Here is a 20,878-nt window from a genome sequence, read left to right on the forward strand (position 1 = left end):
TTTTTCCAGTGGTCGGCTGATTTGAGCACTGGCCTGTCCTCCATTATTTCTTGGGCAGACACAGCTTTTGGCTGGACGTTCTTCAAAGCAGCGGTACGGGCTGCGTCTCCTAAAGTCTGGACCAGCCAGTCGTGGGAGTTACTTGGTGACTACTGGATGCTGCTTTCTGGCAGAGAAGGTCAATACTTTTCTCTCCTGCTACCCTAGTTGAAGAAGCCTGATGCAAAGAAAACTTGTGTGCCCCATAGAAATACCCAGGCATGGAGCGAGAGTTGCACCAGCTAAATGGAGGAAATGTATGACGTTCAAGCTTTGCTTTCAAAAGCATTGAGTTGAAATAACCGGTGTCCTACGGGGTCCCAAGAAGTTATTCTTTTTGTGATATAAGATGTAGATTCTTCTACAAAACAGTTTCAGTGTTATATGTTTTTTATATTGTGCAATGTTTGGAAGAAAGGCATCATATATAGTTACATATGTAATGACAGATACTTTGTAGTCTTGAGATGCTCTTCTAACCTCTTGTTTTTCCCCCTGTTTTTCAGAATGAGTCTTCAATTGAACAATATTCTGCTGCTTTGTGTCTTAGTGATGCTCTCCTTCGAAGTAGGTAGGTCATTAGAGGAAGGGAAGAAAGGTGAAATTGTCACAGTGCTAGGGACTAGGAATGATTTCTGCAAGAGAATCTTGAACTCAGAAGGGCCATGTTGGAAATATTTATGTAGTATGGTGCTTAAGATACTCAGGGTGGGTGGAAAATGGACTAGTTTCATATGTAAACTTTGGGGAAATGTATGAAGAAGTAGAGGTTTTTTTAACACCCCACTTTTCACTGCCCGAAGGGGGTCTCAAAGTAGCTTATAATTGCTTTCCCTTCCTCTCTCCACAACAGACACCCTGGTAAGTGAGAGAGCTCTCACAGGACTGCTCTGCAAGGACAGCACTATCAGGACTGTGACAAGCCCATGGTCACCCAGCTGGCTGCATGTGAAGGAGTGGGAAATCAAACCCAGCTCACTAGAGTAGAAGCTGCTGCTTGTAACCACCACACCATGCAACTTTAAAATGCTCCTGTTGGGCTTTGTCTTGCAGATGCTAAAAGTGTTCAGCAGCTTCCTGAACAAAACTCACAACTCATTATTTCAGATTTGCATGTCCAGGCCTGCTGTGTGCTCTTCCCTAGGCTGGTTTTTGCTAGCTGCATTTGGGCAACTGAGTCAAAATGGTGAAGTGAATGCTTAGAAATGGAGCAAAGCACCTGAGTATGTTAACTACTAATGGTTATAGCAGGTGGGATATGGAAAGGTCACAAGGAACCTGTTTAGGCAGCAGGAATGTCAGTCTTCAAAGCACTTGAGTGAACATCAAATAGCTTTCATTATCTGCCTCCTTGCACCAAAAGTCAAACTTGCACCAATGATGAAAGCTATTTGATGTTCACTCATCTGCTTTGAAGATGGATGTTCCTCCTGCCTACCTGGGTTCCTCGTGGTCTAGCAACTTGGCAGCGTGTCCAGGGAAACTGTGATCCTACAATACCCTGGAACGTGAGGTGCTGGTGGGAATGGCACGCCCATTCCTGTGTCTTCCAGGGTGGGAAATCCATAGATATGACAAAGAAAGGAGTTAGGAGTGGATTGGTGAAAAATGACCCATAGAGCTGGTTCTGCTGGAGGTGATCTCATCTTTGGAACAGAAGGATTTGTACAAATTACCCTGCATCACATTACACATTTACGGTCAGCTTTCCATGGTCCTGTTTGCAATCTATTTGTTTTGGGGGATGGGGTGAAGGGGTTGTGGAAGCATTTCTGGATGCATGCTAACAGTGGTCTCCTTTAGAGCAGAAAAGCACTGTAGCGCTTTCCTCAAGCTTCCATACTGTGTGTAATTGTTATGGCTGGGTTTATGGGGGGCTCTCTGACATTTTTCTTTTTCCATTTGTCTCCCCCAGGTGGAGGTGCCCAATGCCAAGGGTGTTATAATATTCGATCGGATAACAGCTGTGCAACAAGGCCATACATGTGCGAAATAGGCCATGGCGGACGGAGACGCTGCTTCATTCGAAAAACTCTAAGAAGTGAGTCCTTCCGGCAGATTTCATGTATTGTACACAAATGACTCTGGGGTAAAATGGCCATTTTCTAACCAAGGCATGGCTGTGGTTCCTTTCGCCATAGACATAGGCAGCAAACTAAGAAGAAGCAGCATTGGATTTTTGCAACCTGCCTTTTACTACCCAAAGAAGAAGAAGAAGAGTTGGTTCTTATATGCCGCTTTTCCCTACCCGAAGGAGGCTCAAAGTGGCTTACAGTCGCCTTCCCATTCCTCTCCCCACAACAGACACCCTGTGGGGTGGGTGAGGCTGAGAGAGCGCTGCCCGGTCAGAACAGTTTTATCAGTGCCATGGTGAGCCCAAGGTCACCCAGCTGGTCGCATGTGGGGGAGTGCAGAATCGAACCTGGCATGCCAGATTAGAAGTCCACACTCCTAACCACTACACCAAACTGGCTCTCAGAAGATACAAAGCAGCTTACCATTGTCACCCCTTCCTCTCCTCACAACAGAAACCCTGTGATGTAAGTGGGGCTGAGAGAGCTCTGAGAGAACTGTGCCTTCCCAAGGTCACCCAGCTGGCTGCATGGGTTCTCCAGATTAGAGCTGGTTGCTCTTAACCACTACATCAACCGGTCTAAAGCAGATGCCTAGCACAGGGCTTAATCCGCAGCAGGGTTTCACCTGTAACTCGTTTTGATTGTCTGAATATAACTTGGAAAGTCAGAGTGGATGGAAGAGCACTTGAGCAGGTAAAATAACGCATTTCAATGCATTTATTTCTTTTTCTACATCCAGCTACCCTCTCAAGCAGGTAAAAGAATACATTTCAAAACTGCATTATATGCACATCCCCTGAAACAACGTGGTCCTGTGGCACGCCTGTCCATTCTTCATTGAGGAGTATTTAAGTATCATTTGGTAGCCACATCTGCTTTGAAAGAACTGGGCTGCCCATCCTTAGTAATTTTTTTATTTCTAAAAAGCTGTTCTTTGCAGAAATTATTTCCTTGCCAGTCTATAACTTTGGCTCTTAGAGGCAGAGCTGCTGTGGAATTTTGTTGGCGATCATGATTTTGCCTTTATTTCTTTTCGTGAGAGCCAGTTTGGTGTAGTGGTTAGGAGTGCGGACTTCTAATCTTGTGAGCCGGGTTTGATTCTGCACTCTCCCGCATGCAGCCAGCTAGGTGACCTTGGGCTCCCACAGCACTGATAAAGCTGTTCTGACCGAGTAGTAATATCAGGGCTCTCTCAGCCTCACCTACCTCATAGGGTGTCTGTTGTGGGGAGGGGAAAGGGAAGGTGACTGTGGGCCGCTTTGAGACTCCTTTGGGTAGAGAAAAGCAGCATGTAATAACTAATTCTTCTTCTTCTTCTTCTTCTTCTTCTTCTTCTTCTTCTTCTTCTTCTTCTTCTTCTTCTTCTTCTTCTTCTTCTTCTATAACCTACTGTTCCCCCTGATACTTGAAGTGGATTGCAGAATATAAAAACAGTGGGTTCAGACAGCATGCATGAGACAGCCAATGAGTAGCACCACAGGATGTGATGCAGAAAATGGATCACAAAAGTCTAGGCAACAAATTTAAGTCGGATGCAACAAAGAGAGCAATAGACTACAGTCCCGCTCCATTGATGATTTTGCTCTTGTGCTTGTGGGGAAAGAATGTAAACATTGTTCTATTTATGTTGGGGAACATGAACAAACATGAATGGAGAACATTCCTATGAATAGAAAGATCACAGTGCTGAGCATAAGAGATTTCCAGGACACAGCCGTCATACTGTTGGTAGAGTTCAAATATGACACAGCATGTGTTTATTGTGAAGAGATCCAAGTATGTACAGAGAGAGAGGAGAGAGATAGTCCTAACAGTCTAACTGACTAATTGTGTTCTTCTGGAGGCAACCAGGAGGAAGTGTACTCAAAGGAGCAGGTAGTCTCCAGTTGAGCCAGTCAGGAAGAGAATATTTGAAAATTCTAGGAAGCTCCTAATCTGCATATGCTAGAACGACATCTTCCCCCCCCCCCAAGGTCTCCTGTAGGATTTGCTTTTGATTCATGCACAGAACAGATTTTGTATAATCCAGCACGTACTGACCCTTCTCTCTTTTTCTCTTTTTATTCATAGGAGGGATGATTATGAGAGTAACTCGGGGTTGTGCCTACTACTGCAGAACTGGGGCAGTTTATAATAGGGGCAGTTATGTTGTTACCTGGTGCTGCTCTTCAGATAACTGTAACTCTATGAATGCTTGGTACTAAACATTACTGCATGTGTTAGAGCAGCTTTGGTCTTACAGCACCTGGCAGCCTGTTGGCCCCCCCCATCAAAGACATTGTCCAGTGCGAAGGTTCTGAGTTGGAACTAGTTAGAATTACTTGTGTGATTACATCACCTTGTTAGGTTATTTATGAATCTGTCCAACAAGTAGAGTTAGTTAATCTGGGTTGGGAAATCACTGGAGGGCCCCGCCTCAGATGCCCTTCCATGACTGAACAAATTTGATCTCCCCAGTGTTGTTGTTATTTATGTTGTGTTATAAATTGTTACTTGGTTGTTATGATGTTGTATTGAAACTTGTATATTATAGATTAAATTATTATAATGTGCCATGTAAAATGACATAATTATTCCATGTAAATCGCCCAGAGCTGTAAAAAATGGGAGGTATAAAAATCCAAATAAACAAACAAACTAACTAACAAATAAATATGAGGGGTGGGTTTTGAGCAGGGCATGAACTTCAGCGGGATATAATGCCATAATGCTCCAAAGTGTCCGTTTTCTCAGATGAACTGATCTCTGACACTGGCAGTTGTAATCCCAGGTTATCTCCAGCCGTCACCTGGAGGTTGGAAATCCTACCTGCAGACCTTCAAAGTTCTTTCCCTAACAAATCAGCCTACGAAGCAACAATACAGAATCCACTGTGAGATTCAAAGCTCAAAACCAATAAATCACAAGAATCCAGGGATGATCTTGGTTCAACAACAGTTTGAACCTGGTTTTGTCCTGTCTTAGTTCTACATTCTGACCTCTGCACAACTGACTTTTTGTTCCACGCCTGTTGAGTAATAGCCAAACGCTAGCCTGAATTTATTTATTTATTTATTTGTTTGTTTGTTTGTTTATTTATTTATTTATTTAGATTTATATGCCGCCCTCCCCGAAGGCTCAGGGCGGTTTACATTAAAACTAGTCAACGATACATGAAACATGTATTTGCAGGAAGCCATGGACAAACTTTGCAAAAACAGTTAATAGTTTTTTAAAAAAACTATTTTTACAAGTTAAAAAGAGATGAAATCCAGTTTGTTCACGAGTATCTAGCCACAGGCCAGCAAGCCCTGTATGTGTTCACTGGTTGGTTTACTCTGATAAAATTACAGCTGGATGGCCAAAGAAATCACATCTTTTTATCTAGTGCTGCTCTCTTCAAATGAACCCTTCTAATGAGGAGATGTGTGAACAGAGCCTGTTCCTCTTGAGAACTTGGCCCTGGATTTCTGCAGAAGGTCCACTGGTGTTACCTCTTTTTGATGCTGCAACCTCCCCCCCCCCCCCCCGGGACATCATAACTGATTTCAGTTCAGACTCAGCAGGTGCAACATTATTTCATAATTGGATGCAGCAGAGTCCAAACAGGCTTCCTCATGAGCTGGTTTCCTTCACCTGCCCATTTCTGCCCCTTGATAGTCATTTCCCTGCCAGGTATCTCCTGCAAACACCCTTCTCCTCTAGTCACTTTGGGAGCAAACACAGTGTTTTCTCTTACCAACTGGATAAAAGAAACAACAGAGTTATTTAAAGGACAATCTGGTGGAAATGGAAGATAAAACGCTTGTAGATTTCTGTTTGTTGAAGGTGTGCGGAATTAAACAGAAACAGCTTGAATTCTAATTCACTTGAAACCTCCATGTTCATGCGCTGCAGTATAAAATTGCTATTTGATTTGACCTGAATGTGTTTGGGTTTTTCACTTCCACCTTGCAGCTTAGCTGTCCTCCACGGTGTTCTCATTTTGGAACCATGACATCTACAGGGCCGTGGTCTTTTTGACTTCCTTGAACAACAACGCATTCCTTGCCGTGATGAGGGGGCGAGCTAGCCTATTGAAGAGGCACGGCAATGGGTCTGAGCACAGGAGATCCTTTACCCTCCTTCGTCACAATGCCCTGCCCTCTGCTTACTTGAGTGGGAAATTTGATGGACTCCCTCTCAAGGATCGACTCTGTATCTGCAATGAGGGCCAAGTAGAGAACACAGAACACATCTTATTTGAGTGCAAGCTGTATAATCATATTCGCACAGGGGCATTAGTAGCAATGCTTATAGGATGCCCTCACGACCTGAGAAAGCATCGCCTGCAAATATTGCTATTAGATTCAGACTTCCTCGAACATGGAATGGGTGCCACATTGGGGACAGCGCCTAGAAGAGCCACAGGTGGCTCCCAAACCACTGAGTGAACATCAGTTGTTTTAACCTCTTAAACAGTGGATACTAATCTTTCCTTGATGGAGGGAGTTGGTTCTGGTGTTCCAGGCAAAGATCTTCAGCAGTGCAAAGAAAATTGGCAGAAAGTTGAAAATTTCACATCGTGATACTGTTGCACTTTTCTAGCTTATATAAATGCTACTAATATATGCAGGGTTGCTGATCCTTGGATTCCCAAATCAATATTCTGTCTGGTCTCTGGTTGACATCACCCAGCTCAGACGTAGCCACCATATGAAAGTTAATCACATAACTTTGAATCACAGAATCATAGAGTTGGAAGGGACATCCAGGGTAATCTAGTCTAACCCCCCCTGCAGAATGCAGGAAATTCACAACTACCTGCCCACTACATTCCATGCCCAGATGATGCTCACCCTCAAAAATCCCAGAATTCCTGGCCAGTCTGGCCTGGAGGAAATTCACCTCCAAACCCAAAATGGTGATTGGCATTTCCCTGGGCAGGCAAGAAAGAGCCACAAGACCCAAGCATGGGCACAGTCCCTTTTGCCCACCCACTCACAATCTGCCTAAATTCACAGAAGTGGCTGTCTAGCCTCTGGGTCACCTTAGAACACCTAAGGAAGGCCACCTCTGTGGAGACCCCAGGGCTACCAGGGCCTCTAGAGCCAGCGTGGTGTAGGGGTCAAGAACAGCAACCTCTGATCTGGAGAACCACTTTTGATGTCTCACTGCTCTACATGCAGCAAGCTGGGTGACCTCAACCATTATACCTGGTGGAAAAGCTCCATTTTGCAGGGCCTGTGGAACTGTGCTAGCTTCGACAGGGCCCAGGTGTCTTCATTCCACCAGGTGGGGCCCAAGGCTGAATGATCTGGCCCTGATTGAGGTCAAACATGCTTCCTTGGGGCCAGGGAGTGTAGTGCTCTTTGAGGGGCATAGGCAGAGAGGCAGTCCCTCAGATACACGGGACCCTGAGTGGCATGATGGCCTGAAGGCAGGCCTGCCACAAATACTTACAGGCTTCTAGAAAGCAAAGCTGAGGGCTCCCCCTGAGGACAAACATCCCAGAATTTACTATGGCCAAAATATGATTTTGCTGCTAAAAATGGCCTGGAAAAGCAGTGGAAGAATATAGATGCATGAATACATTGAAGAATAGTTCTGGTCCAAAATTAAACTGTCATTAAAACTCTAGACTATAAGGTAAAGGTATCCCCTGTGCAATCACGGGGTCATGTCTGACCCTTGGGGTGACGCCCTCCAGCGTTTTCATGGCAGATTCAATACGGGGTGGTTTGCCAGTGCCTTCCCCAGTCATTACCGTTTACCCCCCAGCAAGCTGGGTACTCATTTTACCGACCTCAGGACTATAAAGACAATACTATTATTAAGTATTTTAAATAGTTCCCCAACACGATGAGTGCCGCTTACAATATTTTCTGTCCTCATAATGAGCTTCTGAAAAACTGAAAAAAATCCTTGGCCTAGGCCTAGTGGCCAGGGGGTAGGGTGGGGGGGGGGGTCAAATCTGTTGGCAGATCTATTGGACCATCCTAGAATCTCATCAGCCTAAAGTGCAGATTTTGCCATCACTAGTTTCTTATTTCCAGATGTACTAAGGTAGGAGTTCCCAACCAGGATTCCAGGGACCCCTGGGGTTGTGTGAGACCCCCCCCCCAGAGGTCTTTCCCAGATGCTCAGATAATGGCTGGCATCAATAGGTGTCACTGGAGCCCTCTTACTCGGTTGCTCTACAGGCCTACTCTCTTTCTCCACAATGGAAACAGTCAGTGATTGATGGTCTGGTTCCTACATCATACTTCGTACTTCCGTATCCGCTTTTCTGAAGGGGCATGACACCACTTCCAGGGGTCTTTGACGCCTGAAATGTATTTCAGGGGTTCCTCCATGTTAAAAAAGTTGAAAAAGGCTATACTAAGTTATGCTGAGCGAGTCCACAGCATTGCTGAGTGGTTAGTGCTCACAGTTAATTTCATTTGGCTAATAATAATAGTATCAGAGTGATCAATTCAAGTGGGTAGCTAGGTTGACCCAAAGCAAGTCCAGGGGCACCTTTAAGACCAACAAAGTTTTATTCAAGGTATAAGCTTTTGTGTGCTTGCTTGCTTCTTCAGATACAATGAAATGGGAATTTCCAGTTTATGCTATCAAAATGAGATGGTAATGCTGTCAGGATGAGTTGTTACATAAATTGCCACCTGCTTTGCTCGCCCACGTCATGACCTTTTTCCGGTGGTCAGCTGATTTAAGCACTGGCCTGTCCTCCATTATTTCTTGGGCAGACGCAGCTTTTGGGTGGATGTTCTTCAAAGCACCAGTACGGACTGTGTCTCCTAAAGTCTGGCCAGCCAGTCGTGGGAGTTACTTGGCGACTACTGGATGCTGCTTTCTGGCAGAGAAGGTCAATACTTTTCTCTCCTGCTGCCCTAGTTGAAGAAGCCTGATGCAAAGAAAACTTGTGTGCCCCATAGAAATACCCAGGCATGGAGTGAGAGTTGCATGAGCTAAATGGAGGAAATGTATGACGTTCAAAGCTTTGCTTTGCATTGAGCTGAAATAACCTGTTTTCTAAGGGGTCCGGAGAAGTGATTCTCATTGTAATAGAAGGCGTAGATTCTTCTACAAAACAGTTTCAGTGTTATATGTTTTTAATATCATGCAAATGCTTGCATCATACAGTTACGTATGTTAAGGCAGTAATGGTAAAAGAAATGTCTCGTGCTAGGATGATATTGAAAGATACAGTCGAGAGATCATATACTACTATGTATTTTTGTGTGTGTTCAGATAGAGGCAGCGAAGGGGACATAACAAGTTTTTTCAGTACTTAATACAATAATCGGTGAATTCCAAGTGTCCATGTGAGTATTATTTGGCCTTATGACTGCTAAATCTCTTCGTGATTGCTAAATCTGAAAATTATGCTCCTGAATCACTGGCATGTAAATACCAGGTGCTCTAGCTAGCTATCATGTCTGCCCTCCTGATCTGTGTGGCTGTTTTGAAATGTCCGTCTAGCTAGAATAAAGCTGAAGGTAGCGACTGCAATACTAAACCTGCATCATGATTACTGTGCAGAATGAGGACACTCCTAGGCAATCCTACATCATGTGGAATCAAAGTTTCGATCTGTGTAACATAGTCTGTTTCCATTATAGTTTCCATTTCAGAGGCCTCAACTCTGTTGGATCAGCATGAAATTAAAGGACTATTCTGGCTTTAATGAATGGAAGGACTATCTTTCCTCGGCTTCTGCCCTTCCAGATTCCTCATCCCCTGTAAATCTCTCTAGCTTCCTTTTCTTGAGAGATGGCATTGACCCAGGAAACCTCAAGGTTTAACTCCAATTCAAAAAAGGGATTTTGTGAATTGCACATGAAACCTGAGATGTAGATTTAGAAGATATTAAGTAGTTAATGCTAGTGCTTGGACTGGCTATCTAAACTGTGCACTTTACTTCAGAATTTGTGGATCCTCCAATGAATCTACTGTATCGAGATTGTTGACCCATTTGGCTTGATATTGGGTTTTCTGGCTGGCAGTTTTATCTGTTTCTTTGCAATATTAATATTAATGGGAAGATGGACTATCTTTGCTGATAATCTTCTGGCACATGCTTTGCAGAGATGCTGTTTTAACATTGTGTTTTCCCTTGTTTTTCAGAATGAACATTCAAATGAACAATATTCTACTGCTTTGTGTCTTAGTGATGCTCTCCTTCGAAGTAGGTAGGTCATTAGAGGAAGGGAAGAAAGGTGAAATTGTCACAATGCAACTGACTGGGAATGATTGCTGCTAGAGAATCATGTACTCTGAAGGGCCATATGGGAAATATTTATGTAGTGTGGTGCTTAAGATACTCAGGGTGGGTAGAAAATGGAACAGCACTTCTTTAGGCTAGTTTATAGTGGTTATAGCAGGTGGGATCTGGAAAGGTCACAAGGAACCCGCGTAGGCAGCCGGAATGCCAATCTTCAAAGCAGTGAACATCAAAAAGCTTTCATCATCTGCCTCCTCGCACCAAAAGCCAAACTTGCACTGGTTACAGGCTAAAGTTTTGTGAGTCCCTCATCACTGATAATTATCGGTGTGGCTTACAAGAGCTCAAACAGCCGAACAACCATCCCAATGCTCAGACCCTTTTAGGAATGTACTTGAGGGTCCTGAAATCCTGAAATGCTCTGAGTATTGGGGCTGTTGTTAGTCTGTTGATCTCTTGTGGGCCTGACCATTAATGATCACTAACGGTGTATTCACAAAACTAGCCGGTAACTGGAGTAGGTTTGACCTCTGTTGCTAAGTAGCCAATGATGAATGCTATTTTAGGTTCACTCATCTGCTTTGAAGATTGACATTCCTGCTGCCTACATGGGTTCCTCGTGGTCTGTGCAGTATGTGCTGGTGGCAATGGCACATTCTGTAACGGGAAACCCAGATGGATATGACAAAGAAATAAATTAAGAGTGGATTGGTAGAACTTGGCCCATAGAGCTTGGCCCATAGAGAGTTTCTACTGGAGAAGATCTTGACCTCTCAGACCTTCTATCTGATCTTTGGGATGGATCGATATAGATAACCTGTAATGGCATAACAAGTAGCCACAGATAAATATAGGTGGCGAACACTAAAACCCAGAACAAATTGTAGCATTTTTGCAAACACAAAACAAAAGGATTTCCACAAATTACCCTGCATCACATTACACATTTAAGGCTGGCTTTCCATGTTAATGTTTACAATCTATTTGTCTTGGGCGATGGGGTGAGAGGATTGTGGAAACATTTCTGGATGGGTACTAATGGTGTCGTCCTTTAAAGCAGAAAAGTACTGCAAGTCTCCCCTTCCTCGGTCAATCCCCTCTTCTGACAATCCTTTGAAGCAGAGCTTAGGCGCTGGCTGGGTTTAGGAGCTCTCTCTGATATTCTCCTTTTTCCATTTGTCTTTCCTAGATGGAGGTGCTTACTGCCAAGGGTGTAAGGATGTTCTGTCGGATAACAGTTGTGCAACAAAGCCATACGTGTGCAAAATAAGCCGTAACAAACGGCGACGTTGCTTCATTCAAAGAACTCAAAGAAGTGAGTCCTGACGGCAGATTTCGTGTATTGTAGACAAATGACTCTGGGGTCAAATGGCCATATCCAACCCAAGGCATGGCTTTCACTATAGACATAAGCAGCAAATTGAGAAGAAGAAGAGCTGTTTTTTTGGAACCTGCTTTTTACTACCCAAAATAGTATCATGGAATCACAGAGTTGGAAGTGACTTCCTAGGCCATCTAGTCAGCCCCCCATACAATGCAGGACTCTCACAACCCTATTGCTCATCCACTGCAATCTGCCACCCCCTTGAAAGCAGCTTATAATCGCCTAGCCTTTCTCTCCCCACAACAGACACCCTGTGTGGGAGGTTAGACTAAGAGAACTCTGAGAGACCTGTGACTGGGCCAAGGAATGTGGAGTTGGCTGCTTTTAACCACTACATCAACTGGTCCAAAGCAGATGCCTAGCACAGGGCTTAATCCACAGCAGAGTTCCTTCCTCCAATCTTAATTCTGGTGACTGATTCTTTGCGTTCAATTTGTCTCGTAATGATCTCAGCATACAAATTAAACCGGAAGGGGGAAAGAAAACTCTTAGAGGCAGAGTTTCTGTGAAATTTTGTTGGCGATCAGGATTCTGCCTTTATTTCTTTTCATCTATAACCTACTATTCCCTCTGATACTTGAAGTGGATTGCAGAATATAAAAACAATGGGTTCAGACAGCATGCATGAGACAGCCAATGAGCAGCACCACAGGATGCAATGCATGTTGGGAAACATGAACAAACATGAATGGAGAACATTCCTATGAACGGAAAGATCACAGTGCTAAGCATAAGAGATTTTCAGGACACAGCCGTCATACTGTTGGTAGAGTTCAAATATGACAGAGCATACGTTTATTGTGAAGAGAACCACCTTTTTAAAGAGAGAGAGGGGATAGTCCTAACAGTCTAATTAACTGTGGTCTTCCGGAGGCAATTGGGAGGAAGTGTACTCAAGGTAGTCTCCAGCTGAGCCAGTCATTTGAAAATACCATGGAGTTCCTAATCTGAAAATGCTTCAACTACATCTCTCTCCCAATGTCTCCTGTAGGATATGTTTCTGAATCATGCACAGAACAGATCTTGCATAACCCAGCATGTAATTACCCTTGTCTCTCTCTTTCTCTTTTTTTATTCATAGATGGGATTATTCTGAAAGTTACGCGAGGTTGCTCCTACTCCTGCAGAACTGGGTACCTTTATATTACAGGCACTGATGTTTTTACCTGGTGCTGCTCTTCAGATAACTGCAACTCTATGAATGCTTGGTACTAAAAATTATTGCATGAGTTAGAACAGCTTTGGACTTATGGTACCTGGCAGCCTGTTGACCCCACCCTTCAAATACTCTGCCTTGTATGAAGGTTTGGAGCTGCAACTAGTCAAAATCATTTGTGTAATCATATCATCTTGTTTTTCACTTCATGAATCTGTCCAACAGATAGGGTTGCTTGCTCTGGGTTGGGAAATCACTGGAGATTTTGGGGCTTGGGTTTTGAGGAGGGCAGGAACTTCAGTGGGATACAATGCCATAAAGCCCACTTTCAAAAGTGACCATTTTCTCCAGATGAACTGATCTCTTGTCGCCTGGAGATCAGTTATAATCCCAGGGGACCTCCAGCCATCACCTGGAGGTTGGCACCCCCTCCCTGCAGACCATTAAAGCTCATACCCGAATAAATCAACCTATGAAGCAAAAACAATGACTCCTTTGTGAGATCCCAAACTCAAAACCAATCAAACACAAGAATCCAAAATAGTCCAACAATAGTCCCATAATATAAAAATTATATTCTGTGCCGAGTAGAATGACCTCAGATCGTAGATCTTCAACTTAGCAAGTGAATACAAATCTTTTAAACTTCCGTTTCTCATTTGTTACAGAGTACCCATTCCCATTGGTCCACACATTTCCATCAAAGAACTATTACCATTACTTGATTGGCTGCACAGTTGCTCTGTCCCAGCCTACCAGGTTGGGCGACTCCCATTCCCACAGGCATTGGTTGCCATGCCTAAAATGAGTCCCTCTCCTCTCCCAAAGATGTACATTCCTAAATCTGTCCCACTGACCGACAACCTTGAACAAATCACCATAGAACAGCAGGCCTCACGAATACTGCAGAGACATTTGTTTGGTGGGATTCAGCCGACAGTGAGCGCGTGTTTTTCGCTGACAAACAGTGGTGGTTTCATCTCTTCCGGTGTCTCTGTGCAACTTTGGTCAAGCCTCTTAATATTAAAAACTTATAAAACAATTGTACTCTTTTCTATGGTCCCATAACAACTTATGCTTGAACATTATAAACTTTGACAGCTGAAGATGTCCAAGTGACTGTTTGTATGTTGGTTTCCTGAGGATTCTACAACTGTGCTGGTGTCTCTTGTCATTCCAGCAGACTGTTTTTGAACACATCTAATAATCCAGAAGCAGAATCAGTAACCAGTGGGAAGGAATAGGCTGATGGCCCTTAAACTACCACTGGGTCCTGGTTCCAGTGTGCACTTAGGGTCATATGCGTAGTTCTGCTGGGTGCCCATTTATTTTCCCAACAGGCCTATGGCCCAAGGTTACCCAGAGATCTTTGTTTGACAGGGATTTGAACCTGGTTTTGTACACTCTGAGTTTTACATTCTGACTTCAACACGACTGACTTTTCGTTCCATGCCTGTTCAGAAATAGCCAAACGCTAGCCTAAATTTGCAGGCAGCCATGGACAAATTTTCCCAACAGGAGAAGGCCAGCAGGACATCCTAACTGAGACTCCCCAGATGCAGTCGTATTCCTTCATTTGCAGTAATGTCCATTGTGTGCTGTAATACAATGGGCACTCGCTCAAGGTTTGGTGTGGGTTCTGTGCCTCACTTGGAAGCTGGCAACTCTAAGACGAGGTCTCTCTACGCTCAACAGTCAGGTTCACGCACACCTAGGAAGTGGAAGGTGGACAAGTTTGTCATGCAGAAGAAACATTTGAAGCTTCCCACACAGGTGGTTGTGGAGATGAAACACTTGAGGCCTACTGCACAGGGTTGTTGATGAAGCTGAAGGCAAAAGCATCCCGTTTCATCTGCATAACAACCTTGTGTGGTAGGCCTCAAATGTTCAGATAGTGATGGAGAAGACACGTGTCTGGCTTGGCTGCATCTGCCCTCGAGCAACAAGGCTGGCCAGAGCAGTATTTTAAGTGAGAAGAAGCTTTTCTGTGGCCTCCTTGTCAGCCGACCCTTAGGCAGAAGGGGAAAGCTCCCCCCCTCAAAAGGAATGCAGGTGCCTGCCCTCAGACTCCCCTGTTTTGCTCTTGGAAACATGTCCCTCGCCTCAGTCAGGGGCTGTTAGAGGCTTCCTTCACAGCAGGCCTGAATGGAAGGGGTGTGTGTGTGTGGAATCCTGAGCAAGAGCAGCAATTGGCCCTGTGTGGGGGATCCTTCACCAATAGGAGGCTTTGGAACCTTAAGCATGTTGCCAGGGTCACGATTTTATAGGTTATGATTGGATGGAGCAGAGTCCCCACAGGCTTCCTCATGAGCTGGTTTCCTTCACCTGCCCATTTCTGCTCCTTCATAGTCATTTCCTTGCCAGGTATCTCCTGCAAACACCCTTCTCCTCTAGTCACTTTGGGAGCAAACACAGTGTTTTCTCTTGCAAGCCCACCAGATCAACTGGATGAAGGAAACAACAAACGGATTTTCTTTTGAAGGACAATCTTGGTGGAAATGGGAGATAAAATGCTGGGAGATTTCTATTTGTTGACGGTATGCGGAGTTAAGCAGAAATAGCCTTAATTTTAATTCACAGGAAAACTCCATGTTCGTGTGCGGCAGCATGAAACACCTATTTGGTCTATGCTATTATAATGTTCTACTGTCTGAATGAGATGGTAATGCTGTCAGGACCTGTTGTTATATAAATTGCCACCTGCTTTGATCGCCCACATTGTGACCTTTTTCTGGTGGTCAGCTGATTTGAGCACTGGCCTGTTCTCCATTATTTCTTGGGCAGACACAGGTATTGGGTGGACGTCCTTCAAAGCAGCCCCCAAAGGTAAATCCCTTCTACTTTAAAAATACTTCCCCCAACTAAACAGGTATTACCCCTAGATATTTCTCAGTGTTAGTCATTACCCTCCTCCCCCCCAAATTCCTATATCAACTTATCTTTCCAATATTTCAATATTTCAATGTTTTAAATCTCTATTTAAAAAATCCTACATCCAAAGGTGAGATCCTTCTTTGATCATTTCTATATGGAGGGTTTCCCTTGTGTTGCTGATCTAATAAATTCCCATATAAAATTTCTATTATCCTGTTGTAGTTATTAGTTATTAGATTTGCAATGATATTGTGTGTTTATAAGAGTCAAAAGTCTATTAAGTATCTGTTGCGTTTTCATCTTCTTAGTCATATTTTTTCAGTAGAGGTTTTATGTAGAACAGTAGATGGCAGTATATCTCTTTAAGCAATTATTGTCTTCAAAAAGATGTAACAAGAATTCTTGGGTGAACCCATTTTCTAAAGAGGGAAAGTAGGTAGACATAAATTTAGACAAAATATAGCAAGATGTAGAAAAGTAAAAGAAATAAAGTAAAATAGAGTAGTTGGGCAGGCAAGCACTAATGTTTACTCAAAGTGAGCCTCCTCTATGATAATATCTTCAGCTAATTGGGAGCAAAAATAGCACCTTTTCCTTAAGTACCTGTTTTCCTGCAGGTGGACATTAAAGATACACTTTATCTTCACCTGGTTTATCAACCCTGGAATAGAAGAGTCAGCAGAGCTTGCTGAAGAAGCTCCTTGGTTCACTGCCATTACCCAGGAGCGAGATCTAAGCAAATATTAAACAGTTAATGTTAGCATTTGGATTGGGTATCTGATCCATGCATTGTATTTTAGAGGCTGTGGATCCTCCAATGAATCTGCCATTTCTAAAGTAGGTTGTTTGCCCATTTAGCTTAAAAGTGGCTGGCAGTTTTGTTTGTTCCACTGCAATATTAATATCAACGTAGCCAAGATGGCAAGGTGGCATAAGGCCATGCACAAGGGTGTGTGTGTGTTTGGGGGGGTTAACTCCCCCCCCAAAGACTTTTAACAAGAAATACCATTGAATCAATGAAAATTTAACAATGGTGCTAGATAAAAAAAATAATAGAAAAAAGTGAGAAAGACCTAATTAAGAAGTTGCACAAAGCGTCTGGAATGTATTGTAATCCCCCCCCCTTTTAAAAATCCTGCGCATGGGCCTAGTGGTCCATTTTAGTCCAGAATCTGTTGGCAGATGCTTTGTAGAATTTAGGTATTCTTTTAACCTTACATTTCTGTTTTTCAGAATGAAAACTCACGTGAAGGACATCCTGCTGCTTTTTGTTTTAGTGATACTCTCCTTAGAAATAGGTGGGTCAGTCTGAACATATCAGCAAGTCTGTAGTGCATGGCATGTGGAAATGACAGATTTCTCTCTTCCACAGTGGGAGATCCACAAAGTTTTATGGAAAACAGGAATTAAGGGCAGACTGATAAAAATTGGCTTATAGATCTGTTTCTGTGAGAGACGATGTTGTCTTCACACATAGATCTTTGGAACAGAAGGATTTCCACAAATTAACCTGCTTCAGGTTACGCATTTAAGGTTGGCTTTCCATGGCACTAATTCAAAACTTAGACTTGTTTTGAGGATCAGGGTGAGGTGGAAGCATTTCTGCATTGGTGTTCTGGTGCTCTCCTTTAAGGCAGAAAAGCCCCATAATTCCCTCCTTCAACCATCCATGTTCCTGAGAAATATTTCAAGTAGATGTTAGGCACTGCTATGTGTGATTGCTTTGTCTAGGCCAGCCTCTCACTCTCAACTGTTTTACTGTTGAGAACCCCCTGAAGTATTCTAAAGGCTTTGAGAAAACCCAGTAGTGGTGTGATTGTGCAGAATATGGATGAGAAGCAGAGCTGTGGACATGCCCACCTGGGGCCTCTCCTCTTCCCACCCCCTTTAGGCCCATCATTGACCATTTTTGGAAGGGAGGGCAGGTAGGCATGTTCATATATGGTCATATCACCTGATAAATGTTTTAATTAAAAAAAAATAAAAATTAATTAACTTCCACCCATTTGGGAAATTCTTCTAGGGCCATCAAGAAACCCCGGTTGAGATAGCTTGGTCTTGGGAGGTTCTCTAACATTCTTTTTTTCCATGTGTCTCTCCAAGTTGAAGGTGCTCAGTGCCACGGCTGTTTAAATGTTGGATCTGATCATGAGTGTATACGAAAGGATTTTGTGTGCACTGCAAACAAACGGCAGTTCTGCTACGTTCGAAAAGTTACTAAAGGTGAGTCCTGACCACAGACAAAATGACTCTTGTTAAGCTGAAGACAGGTGTTTCTTTCACTGTGGTCTAAAGCAGCAAACTAGCCCTGACTTCAGTTGATATTCTTGTGTCACCTAAACTCCAATGATTCTTACCTGAACACTTCTCTACTTCCATTCACTACCCATTCTGAAATTGAACTTTAAGAGATTTGGAGCAGGCGCCTGAAACTTGGCAGCTTGGTGTAGTGGTTAGGAGTGCGGACTTCTAATCTGGCGAGCTGGATTTGATTCCATGCTCCTTCCCCACATGCAGCCAGCGGACCTTGGGCTCGCCACAGCATTGATAAAGCTGTTCTCACCACGCAGTAATCTTAGGGCTCTCTCAGCCTCACAGGGGGTCTGTTATGGGAAGAGGAAAGGGAAGGCAAAGGGAAGCCACTTTGAGACTCCTGGTAGAGAAAAGCTGCATATAAGAACCAACTCTTCTTCTTCTTCTTCTTCTTCTTCTTCTTCTTCTTCTTCTTCTTCTTCTTCTTCTTCTTCTTCTTCTTCTTCTTCTTCTTCTTCCTTTTAATACTGGCCAAAGCAAGTATAATACATAGCTGGGATCATCTGTAACACCTATTTCGATGGCCAAACCATATCTTATGAAGTGAGAGAGAATGAAAAAGCCCTTGAGGAGGGGCTCACAGAATGCCTTTCAAAACCACACTTTATCCATGTAGGGAATCCCCTTTAGAGATATTCTTGGGCCCCCGAAATTCCAATGATTCTTACCTGAGCTTTTTTTGTGTGGGGGGGAGTGATATTTGTTCGGTTGATATAGGACAGGGCTCTTGAAAGACTGAACAAGCATGCACAGAGAAAAAAACACATCAGTAGGATGCTGATGTTAGGAGACTGTCACGACAGGGCCTTCATCCTGACCCCCTTTTCATTTTACTTTTAACTTCGTAGGGGGAAAGACGGTGGTTGTTGATAAAGGTTGCACGTCATTCTGCAAAAACGAGATGCGGGTTAAACCGAAATACAGGATTTATACCTGGTGCTGCATAACAGACTTCTGTAACTCGATGCGTATCATGAATTAAATGTCAGTGCTCATCTCCGGGCAGTTTTGGTCCGACGTCATCTGGCAACGTGATGAACCCCGTGTCCTTCTAAGAGCGTCTCGAGAATTTCCCAGTAGGTTTAATTGTATTAACAAAGGCTCAAGCGTGACACTTTTTATCCACTGCAAATATTAAATGAATCACAGCTGTTAGCAATGCGGCTAGTTTTTGCATGTGTCATATCATCTTGTGGTTCACTTCGTGCATCTGAAGTATCCTGCAGACTTATCATGGCTCTGGCCACAATAAATAGATTGAAGAGCCAAGCTGAATGTGATGGTGGCCGTGGGTCCTTCTCATAGACACTGTCACTGCTTTGGAATATGTTGTCGTTCTTCGAAAATTGCTGGGAAGCCCCGATCCAGATCAAGCGCATGGTGGCCCCAGGAGCTGTTGTGTCCCCGCTGCCAGACACCTTTCAGGTACCAAAGCAGCTCCCCATGGCTACTGTCATGTAGAAGCAACAGCACAATTTATGCTTGACAGTGGATGATGAAACATTTGGGCCGGGAAAATGGTTTTCTGGGTTATTAGCTTCTGAGACTTGTCTGCCAGTCAAGGACTCAAAGGGGAATGGTCAACTGGGGAAGAATAAATTCAAGTGGGTAGCCGTGTTGGTCTGAAGTAGCACAACAAAATCAGAGTCCAGTGGCACCTTTAAGACCAACAAAGATTTATTCAAGGCGTGAGCTGTCAAGTGCAAACACTCTTCCTCAGACTTGCTCTTGCTCACTCCCCACCGGCGATGCCTGACTTGGATGCTGGTTTCATTCGTGTTGCTCACCCCCTCCGTGTTGCACCCAGCTCCTCCATCTGAGCAGGATAGGTAACTGTATGAACTTTGCTGCCCTCTTCCCCAAACTGGGCCATTTCCTATCTTATTTTTTGTGCTGTAGGTGTTAGTGCAATGGCTTAGTCTTATTCTGTAAATAAAGCTACAATATTGTTTTTAAACAGTATTGAGGCCTTGGATTTCTGAAAGACAATCACCTTGTAAACTATGCAGACAGATCCTGCTAGTTATCCCCGCTTTGGCATAGCTGATTCCCCCAATTTTTGATCAGAGCATTTGGGGATAACAGAGCATTTTGCACATGTCCAGACACACATGCACACAGTCCTCCCTCCCCCCCCCCGTATCACTTGCCATGACCCTTCCCCTACTGGCACTTTGCATATGGGCAGGGAATATGAGTGCCCCTTCCAGATCCAGTTTCATATAACCCCAGTTTAAATTTCTCAGCTGTCTGTCTCTTGATTGAGACTGGCTTCACGCAGAGCCAACATTTGGCTTATTTCTGACATGTAAAGCTTTCTGGGTAAGCTAAAAGGTAAAGGTAAAGGTATCCCCTGTGCAAGCACCGAGTCATGTCTGACCCTTGGGGTGACGCCTTCCAGCGTTTTCATGGCAGACTCAATACGGGGTGGTTTGCCAGTGCCTTCCCCAGTCACCGTTTACCCCCCAGCAAGCTGGGTCCTCATTTTACCGACCTCGGAAGGATGGAAGGCTGATTCAACCTTGAGCCGGCTGCTGGGATTGAACTCCCAGCCTCATGGGCAAAGCTTTCAGACTGCTGCCTTTCCACTCTGCGCCACAAGAGGCCCTCTGGGTAGGCTACTCTTGGGCTAATCTGTCCTGCTTATAGTGAACCAGAAATAAAACGGAGGATTGCAGCCGTTTTCCTCTTTTTCCAGTGAAGGGCATACCTGGGGTGTATCACCACTGGGGGGGGGGGGAGATGGAAATAACTATTTATGGGTAGCGTGACTAGTTAGTCCCTTTAGGAATCCAGCTTCATCTGTGGTTTGCTTCATGATCCTGCTTGAGCTGGCCTTCGGTCTTTACAGT

At 44.0% G+C, this 20,878-nt stretch overlaps 2 protein-coding genes across 5 annotated transcripts; both read left to right on the forward strand.

Moving 5' to 3' along the window:
- The first annotated feature begins 65 nt into the window (after positions 1–65).
- ACRV1 (acrosomal vesicle protein 1) lies at positions 66–19,765 on the forward strand. Of its 4 annotated transcripts, XM_077306255.1 has the most exons (8): positions 8,811–8,940; positions 9,327–9,400; positions 10,203–10,267; positions 11,489–11,614; positions 12,765–12,816; positions 16,947–17,011; positions 17,817–17,936; positions 18,875–19,765. In XM_077306255.1, exons 3-8 carry the CDS (start codon positions 10,204–10,206, stop codon positions 19,006–19,008), a joined length of 561 nt encoding a protein of 186 aa, XP_077162370.1. In that variant the 5' UTR covers positions 8,811–8,940; positions 9,327–9,400; position 10,203; the 3' UTR covers positions 19,009–19,765. The 4 variants fall into 4 exon arrangements, with proteins under 4 accessions (XP_077162368.1, XP_077162370.1, XP_077162367.1 ...); XM_077306253.1 differs by lacking the exons at positions 8,811–8,940; positions 16,947–17,011; positions 17,817–17,936; positions 18,875–19,765 and adding exons at positions 66–178; positions 13,508–13,945; XM_077306252.1 differs by lacking the exons at positions 16,947–17,011; positions 17,817–17,936; positions 18,875–19,765 and adding an exon at positions 13,508–13,945.
- Positions 216–6,222, forward strand: LOC143821839 (uncharacterized). Its single transcript, XM_077306256.1, has 4 exons — positions 216–296; positions 546–610; positions 1,955–2,080; positions 4,185–6,222. The coding sequence occupies exons 1-4, from the start codon at positions 286–288 to the stop codon at positions 4,316–4,318; spliced, it is 336 nt and encodes a 111-aa protein (XP_077162371.1). The 5' UTR covers positions 216–285; the 3' UTR covers positions 4,319–6,222.
- Positions 19,766–20,878: the final 1,113 nt, after the last annotated feature.

The sequence above is a fragment of the Paroedura picta genome, chromosome 12, assembly GCF_049243985.1.
Source record: "Paroedura picta isolate Pp20150507F chromosome 12, Ppicta_v3.0, whole genome shotgun sequence".
Classification (NCBI taxonomy): Eukaryota; Metazoa; Chordata; class Lepidosauria; order Squamata; family Gekkonidae; genus Paroedura; species Paroedura picta.

Bases quoted from the DNA above. Each gene is read 5' to 3' on its own strand.
- LOC143821839 (XM_077306256.1), top strand. The intron at 611-1,954 runs GTAGGTCATTAG...TGTCTCCCCCAG, and splicing joins GATGCTCTCCTTCGAAGTAG to GTGGAGGTGCCCAATGCCAA. The intron at 2,081-4,184 runs GTGAGTCCTTCC...TTTTATTCATAG, and splicing joins CATTCGAAAAACTCTAAGAA to GAGGGATGATTATGAGAGTA.
- ACRV1 (XM_077306253.1), top strand. From the start codon at position 10,204: ATGAACATTCAAATGAACAATATTCTACTGCTTTGTGTCTTAGTGATG. The intron at 10,268-11,488 runs GTAGGTCATTAG...TGTCTTTCCTAG, and splicing joins GATGCTCTCCTTCGAAGTAG to ATGGAGGTGCTTACTGCCAA. The intron at 11,615-12,764 runs GTGAGTCCTGAC...TTTTATTCATAG, and splicing joins CATTCAAAGAACTCAAAGAA to ATGGGATTATTCTGAAAGTT.